Below are 8398 nucleotides of genomic sequence, written 5' to 3'. Positions count from 1 at the left end.
AATAAGAATACGAATTTTATTAGTTTGAAATCCAAACAATAGGACTGTTACTAAAATACACAACAAAAACAAACAAACAGACAGGCATATTAAAATTACAGAACGATAGTCATTAAACACTACAAACATGTAGCATTGAAAGAAAAACAAAAACATAGATTTTCTGTAAGAAAATGAAATACAGTGTAAGTGACAAACAAAGAATGACATATTTTAAAAAATATGAAAAATTATCAAACAATGTCAAATTATAAACCGAATTTGCATTAGATTCCATTTAATTCGGGGGAGGGGGACTCTTCGTTTATCCCCTTAAAAAGAAGTTTGTTATTTAAACAAAAAACAATGCCAGCTATTTATTGGAGTTGGGACTATCAAAAATGCAATTTGGAAATTGGTCTTTTTTTCTATTTGGACGATGTTACTTGAAAATCAAACATTTGTAACTATAAAAATATGAGTGCAATGGTATGTATACCAAATAATCACTTAATGCTAGTAAAATATGAACTATTTCATGGATATATTACAATTATACGATACATTAATTACGGTTTCGCTATTTAATTTGAAAGAAACACGATATATAATTCATTCATAGCCAGCCGGGGAAATTGAACTCCAACTGTGCCTTGATTCATTATTAGTGAATGTTTACATTGATCAATTATCAATAATTAATTATAGTTCGTTAATTAAAATGGTTTACAAGTGTAAAATAGTATTTGTTGCTGCACATGTAAGTGGTTATAAAGTCAGACAAGGTTCATAGGTAAAACAACGATAATAATAATGATATTGTAACAATTTAAAAATTAAGTTTAAATTTACACGATAATACGTCGTTTGATATGTTATAATATTGTGAATAAATTTCTTTGTTAATAAATATCCTTTTCTAATCCCATTGATGCGGAACGAAGTCACTGTGCGTCATTGACCAATGAAACGACGGCAACATATTATGAGAAGTGATTAGGCGAGGCAGACGGCAGAAGTGCTGGAGTTAGCAGACGTGTTTATCGCAAAACAACAAATTTTCAAAATGAATGGAGTGAGTAATGGCCACAGTCCTGCAGCTTTACAGTGGAAAGTTGGACTGGTCAATTATGCAAACAAATATCTTACAGCTGAAACATTTGGATTTAAAGTGAATGTTACAGGAGCGGCTTTAAAGAAAAAGCAGACATGGACATTGGAACAAGATTTAAATGAAGAAGTTGTATACATTAAAAGTCATTTAGGAAAATATTTATCATCAGATAAATACGGGAATATGACATGTGATGCTGGTGATGATGAATTTGATGCAACCGCAAAATTTGTGATAGAATATGCCACCGACGGGTCTGGAAAGTGGCACTTCAGGAATGTTCAGCATGGTAATTATTTAGGTGGTACTGATGAGAATTTGAAATGTTTTGCCAAAACTCCAACAAACGCTGAGCAGTGGACTGTGCAGTTATCCATACACCCTCAGGTTCATTTGCGGAACGTCAACCGCCGACGCTACGCGCACCTAAACAATGATGAAATACAGTGTACAGAGGTAACGCCATGGGGACAAGATGCGCTCATCATTCTGGAGTTTGTTGACGGCAAATACGCATTGAAGACTTGTGACAACAGATATCTTCATAAAAATGGTCATCTAGTGGACAATTTGGACAATGACAGTTTATTCGCTCTTGCAGTCAAATCGGGACAACATTCTGGACTAGCTTTTCAAGATTCAGAAGGTCGCTATTTAACAGCCGTTGGTTCCACGGCCTCAATGAAAGGAAGAAACAAAACAATAACAAAGGACGAACTGTTTACAATAGAAGACAGCCATCCACAGATTATTTTGATAGCTTATACAGGGAAAAAGGTTTCAACTAAACAAGGTAGGTTAAGATTAAATCAAGATTTATTTTTAATTTTCAGACGCAAACTTTTGATTATACCAATATTATTATTGATAATCTAGAGAATTATAAAAGTCAATAAATAATCAGGGATGAATGAATTAGTCATGAAACCGCGTGAGTCACATGGTTTAATTAAAGACACATACACAAAGAAACTGTGTGCGAACTCGAAAACCTTGAGAAATTGAATTTGATATTATAACCAGAAGGCAATGTCTTGCAGACTGATTTACGATGATTCAAGTAATCCAATCAGACAACAAACACAAAACAAATCAAATTTGTTGGGAACATCTGTCACAATTAAATAATAATAAAATGAAATTTGTCAACAGGTTAATAAATAATGACTAATTACTATGGTTAAATTAATTTTTTATATGACGTATATCAGGATTGTCACATTGTAATTCTACATGTACATGTACATTGACAATGTCATTGTACATGTAATATGGTTAATATTTGAAGTGGCCAATTAATTAATATAGTCAAATAAAGATGTTTGAATTTAATACCTCGATATGGTGATATGACAATCAGGAAGTGATAAGAGGCAGAATACACAATGTTATATAATGCACAGGTGTTAGAGAATGTATCTGTCTACTTTTTGTGGAATTTGATACCACTGTTTCTTGGGAAACTTGACGCACGTGTTATCAGGGGTTATCTCTGATAGCCACCGTCAACTTTAATGATCATAAACATCATACGCCGATCTACATGAATCAAACTGAACTAGCTTTACATTTTTCTATACTTAGGCAACGACCCATTTTTTTTAGTGTTTTTTTTTTTGGGGGGGGGGAGGGGGTCATTATGCAGTACGTATAGATCTTTCTGTACTTAAATGTGGCGAATTTGATTCTTTTATTTTATTTTGTCCTTTTGGTGGAATTATGAGTTGTTGTCTAGTGTCTTTTCTGGTGTTTAGATTCTTGGCTATATAGTATCAACGTTTGTATGTAGCTGGTTAATAAAGTGAAAATAACAGCAATACCGTACTAATGAAAATTCCTAACGGAAAGTTCCTTTAATATCAAATGGCAAGATCAAAAGCTCAAACACATCAAACTAATGGAAACCAGCTGTCATATATTCTTGGCTTGGTTCAGACAGTTCCTTGTGTCTAAACATGATGGAGAATTAAACCTGATTTTATAGCTAGATTAACCTCTCACTCGTTTGACAGTCCGCATTAAACTTTATTATAAGACAACAATATTTGAAAAGTTCAAACAGGAGGAGGGAAGTATATTGCATTGTGCGGAGTCTGCCTCATTGGAGTTCACGTTCCATTTTACTTTAATTTATATGCAATGAAATATTTTGAACAAATATACATTGTATTTACTATTCAATTACTTTGCTTTTAAGGTGTTGATATAACAGCAAATCAAGACGAAGAGACTGACAACGAAACATTCCAAGCTGAATATGTCAAATCACGTGAGAAGTGGGCCTTTAAAACAATACACAATAAGTATTGGACGTTTGACCAGGTCACGTCCGGAGTACAGGACAAATCTTCTGAAATGTAAGTTATATAATATACATATTTGAAATGACTTAAATCACTCAGTCAATGACAACTTAACAATGAAATAAGCAAAGAAAACAAGATAGCATTGTCCATGATACGCTTTCTGTGTTTACTTGAGAGATAAAAAAACGAATCTTTTTAATATAAACTCAATACTTGATGTAAAATTAGGGGGTCTCAATAGTATTTTATCAACTCTGCATTTCAATTTCTTTTGTGATTTTCCCTGAACCTACATGCCAATGGCAAATATAGGTGGCATAGGCGGATTCGCAAGGGGGTATTGCTTGGATATTTCTTTTATAATTATTTGGACTTTTCGGGGTTTCAGAGCCCCCTTTTCAAAAAAAGCTGGATCCGCGCCTGAGAGATATTACTAGAGGGGCTTTTTCCAATTTTTATGTTGCTCTTACTTCATACACAATCTATTCAAATACTTATTTAGCCGTATTACTATTTCAGAAAAGCGGAATGTTTGTTCGATTTAGAATGGCAAGGAGATGGTTCAATAGCATTGAAAGCATGTAATGGTCTGTACATATTCAACAAACAAACCGGCTGTCTTCTGGCCCAGAGCACGACTATTACAGATAAAGAAAAGTTCAAAGTGAAGATTGTCAACAGACCATTACTAGTCCTTAAATCAGAACATGGATTTGTTGGACAGAAAACCAGCACAAATTTAGAATACTGTTGCAACAGAGCCACTTATAATATAATCTTTATGGAACCAAGTCCAGAGGGAGGGTCGTACAGGTTTAAAGGTAAGCTTTTACTCAGTCGGAATGAAAGGTAATTTAAAAAAAGAAGATGGTGTATGATTGCCGACCATGCAAGGACTGTATAGCCAGTCAAAGTAGTTATAAAACTCCGATCTTCGTCGTGATTGCCTATGAGACAACTCTCATCAGGTTCCCCATTAAAATTTCAGATGCACTAACAATATCTAAGCTTCGTAGAGATTGTTGGGAAATCGAATATTCATTATTTGTACATTATGTACATTGAAACGATCTTCAAAGTAATCATGGTGTTCGAATTTCCATCATGATTTAAGTTACTTCATGGTCGATTTTTTTTCTGTAAAAATAAAGAATATTTCGCGTACAGCTATAAGACATATATATATATGAAATGGTCTACCCACACGGAAGTATGATACACAATTTAATTTATATGTATGTTTTGCACTTTATCCTTGTGCACTCATAACATTACAATAAAAAATATTGTAGGAAATACATGAAATAGGAAGGCGATAATTCAATAAAGGAAATTGATGCAGTCAGGTGTAAATAGACAGCTTTAAAGTATTCAGACAACCAACTATTGACAGCTTTGTTAAATTAGCTGACCCCTTGTTGTTCTGGAGCTGTCTATGATTTTTCAATCACTAAAATGTATTCTGTTGTTTTTTTCTCACTCAGGGGACCGTAAAATTGTTGTTTGACACATTTTGGTGATAAGCATTTTTACACTCGATTAAATTTGTATAACAATAAATCTCTTACTGTGTAATTTTTATTTCACTGTTAATTGTATAAATTGTGTAGTACAACACCTCGGGATATCTTTGTTGGAATATATTTTGTAAATCATATGTGAAAAAAATGAATAAATCAGTCTTGACCTACATGTGTAGGTTATAGTGGGAAAATTTACGTTTTGGGGACAAAAACTCGTTAATGCTATAGACATCAATACCAAGCGAAAAATACCACATCTTCTTATTTTTATATTGTATTATTTATTTTATTTTGTTGGTCTTTCATAGTCGGCTTTTTTGTTATGGGGTTTTCTCATTGTTTATGGCCTTACAACGACCTGTAGTTGTTAACAAGTACGTCATTTGGTCTTTGTGATTAACTGTCTCGTTTGCAATCATACCACATCTTCTTATTCTTACATTGTATAATTTCTGTATTTTTAGGTACAAATGGTAAATATTGGAGCCTGACATCAGACAATACTGTAAATCCAAATAGTGACTCCCCTGTAGATTTTATATTAGAATTTCAGCCAGAATCAAAACTTACAATCAAAGCACCAAATGGAAACTTTTTGAAAGGTGAACAAAATGGACTATTCCGTGCACTTGCCGAGGACCAAGCTTCAGCTACTTTATGGGAGTATTAAACCATTCCAGTATCACTGACCATTTATCGTACAATGTATTTTGTAAAACTTTTGTATAAAGCTAAAGATTCTAGTCTTACAAGGAAATCGCTTTTATAGTATTAACAGGAACATTGACTTGAGATGCTCATATTGTGCTTTTCAGAGAATTAAATTTATAGAAAAACATTTTACTCTTAAAAGTTGCTGGTAGACAGTATTGATTATTCTTTAGCCTGGCAAAGGGGATGACACATAATTGTCAGTGGTCGTATTTCTTCAACCCATCCCGATATGTGCTAATCTCGTTTCAAAATAAAAGAAAATGAATCTCACTTTATTATTGCTGAATAGGTTGGTTTCCTACTGGGTAAATTCAGCTTCATGCAGCACTTGTTTCTGTCATCGTCTCTGAAACCTTAATTCTAATTTGAAGGAAGACATATGTTAAGTATAGGATCAGTTATAATGTGCTTCCGAATCTCTGATCGAATTTAGACATGACGGACAGATGCCATCTTTGATTTTAATTGATCAAATTTCGAAAATTCCAATTAATACGTCTTCAGGGGATTCGTGATTGTCAGACCCTTTACCTACAATCCTCAATAAATATTGATCAAATTAGGTACATCGTGGTATTGTTGAAACCCATTTAAGATTCACTTAAAATAATCTTTAAAAACTTGCAATTGCTATTTTAACAAGAGTGCAAACACTGAAATGTCTCGCCTTCTTGTTGAGATTTGGCATGTATGTAAAGTCTTTTGGTATCCTGTAAAGTATAACAAAAATGGTGATCGTTTGATTCGAATAAAGATGCAGTCCATCTACGATTCAATCCATGAGTTGCCTTGTGGCTTGCATGCCTTCAAATGTCCCTATGTCAGTACAGTACAGAAAAAAGACAACACAAATTTTGCTTCAAGTGCTACAAATAGATCATGAAGATATTTCTGTCCAATATGTGTAAATTCACCAATTTCAAAGATGATTTGATAATCTTCAACAACAAAAATTAATGTTCACTAAAATAAATGCAGACCATTTATATTAAAAATAGAAAAGATAAAATACTAAATATAAATGTAATCATATGATATTTCGATAATGGAGAAACGAAATTTAAGTCCATTTATCAGTAAATATTCATCATAAAGATACGAAGCCAGCCACGTTTCATCTGCAAAAGACTCTAGGTGCATGAGTTAATGATTTGACATCGCGGTATAATGCAAATTGTACCAGCAAAAGACAATTATCTTACAATAATTAGAAATACATTCAAAGTCAAGTGGCCAATGAACTCGATGATTTTGGTGGTAAGGTGAAGATCGACACAAGAAAGACCTCGGGTACAAGTGGAACACTACTATATTACACATTTTGCAAATACTCAATTTGACAATTCAACTTTCAATTCTTTATTTACACTGACACAACATATGTGTTACATCAGGAAAAATAACAAATGACAAAATAGACCTGATATGATATTGTCGAAGATTTGACTAAGTTATTGATGACTAAAAAACTATTCATCAATGAAAAACAGAAAAAGTGAAATAAATATTTAAAAAATTGTTTAAAATACAAGAATGTTCCTAAATGTTGACGCAGACGACGGAATCAAGGATAACAGGCTCGACATCCAACTTAAAAGAGTTGTGTGTCTCGCCAGATCCTCTTAGTTTTCTTATATTTTAGTCACGTCGCAGGCATTACAGGTGAACAGTTTCAGGTCAGCTCTTGCAAGGAAAATCCGCATGTCATTAGATATACCTTTGATAGCAGGTTAATTTATGACTAGACTTCTTTTACAGTGACAAACCTACTTTCTTACATGTCTAAATACACAATCATCGAAAGTAAATAGTTATCAAAAGTACCAGGATTATAATTTTATACGCCAGACGCGCGTTTCGTCTACATAAGACTCATCAGTGACGCTCATATCAAAATAGTTAAAAAGCTAAATAAATACAAAGTTGAAGAGCATTGAGGATCCAAAATTCCAAAAAGTTGTGCCAAATACGGCTAAGGTAATCTACTCCTGGGGTAAGAAAATCCTTAGTATTTCGAAAAATTCAAAGTTTTGTAAACAGAAAATTTATAAAAATGACCATGTAATTGATATTCATGTCAACACCGAAGTGCTGACTACTGGTAACACTGGAACAGTGTGATTTCAAACAATATTCTGTTTAAATTATTTAAAAAGAGCAACAAAATTCTTGAAATATATGTTGTACCACTTTATTTGTTTCAAACCTTTAAACCGGAAATATTTTAATTTGAAATAAAAATAGCAGATCTTCTGTCTGTCTGAAGAACCTTTCCTTCCGGGGATTGACTCCAATTATTTTACCATGCAGAATGCATTGATGTTTGGTGATGTAATACTTAAACGTTATCTTAGCAATAGTTATCGGTGGATTCTATAGTTTAGCAGGTGCGCGTTTTTATGAGAGATAATTAATCAATACAAGATATAGCTTTAACAAAAGATCTAAAATGATTCACAAATACAGCTGAAAACTTTACGCTTTAGAAGTTTTATCATGAGATCGATACAATATATATAATATACAAAAATATAACCATCATACAGAAATATGATGCGTTTCTTTCTATCGGATTATTATGTCTGGTGCCATTTTGGTACGTCTGACAATGACTGACTTCTCTCTATTTGATTAGAGCATTAGAATCAATAAAATCGAAGTCTGTGTGAATCTGATTTTCCTCTTCAATAATTCAACGGGATAAATAGAAGATAAAAAGACAATTCTTTGTTTACTTTTGACTATAAAAGAATGAACGAAGA

At 32.9% G+C, this 8398-nt stretch overlaps 1 protein-coding gene across 1 annotated transcript; it reads left to right on the top strand.

Moving 5' to 3' along the window:
• Positions 1 to 957: 957 nt before the first annotated feature.
• On the top strand, positions 958 to 5760 carry LOC134725846 (protein singed-like). The gene is made up of 4 exons (XM_063590071.1): positions 958 to 1886; positions 3291 to 3450; positions 3919 to 4220; positions 5387 to 5760. The coding sequence occupies exons 1-4, from the start codon at positions 1046 to 1048 to the stop codon at positions 5590 to 5592; spliced, it is 1509 nt and encodes a 502-aa protein (XP_063446141.1). The 5' UTR covers positions 958 to 1045; the 3' UTR covers positions 5593 to 5760.
• The last annotated feature ends 2638 nt before the right edge of the window (positions 5761 to 8398 follow it).

The sequence above is a fragment of the Mytilus trossulus genome, chromosome 7 (genome assembly GCF_036588685.1).
Source record: "Mytilus trossulus isolate FHL-02 chromosome 7, PNRI_Mtr1.1.1.hap1, whole genome shotgun sequence".
Taxonomy (NCBI): domain Eukaryota; kingdom Metazoa; phylum Mollusca; class Bivalvia; order Mytilida; family Mytilidae; genus Mytilus; species Mytilus trossulus.
Note: the sequence above shows the minus strand (reverse complement) of the source record. Positions and strands in the feature narration are given on the sequence as shown.

Bases quoted from the DNA above. Each gene is read 5' to 3' on its own strand.
- LOC134725846 (XM_063590071.1), top strand. From the start codon at position 1,046: ATGAATGGAGTGAGTAATGGCCACAGTCCTGCAGCTTTACAGTGGAAA. The intron at 1,887-3,290 runs GTAGGTTAAGAT...TTTGCTTTTAAG, and splicing joins AAAGGTTTCAACTAAACAAG to GTGTTGATATAACAGCAAAT. The intron at 3,451-3,918 runs GTAAGTTATATA...TTACTATTTCAG, and splicing joins CAGGACAAATCTTCTGAAAT to AAAAGCGGAATGTTTGTTCG.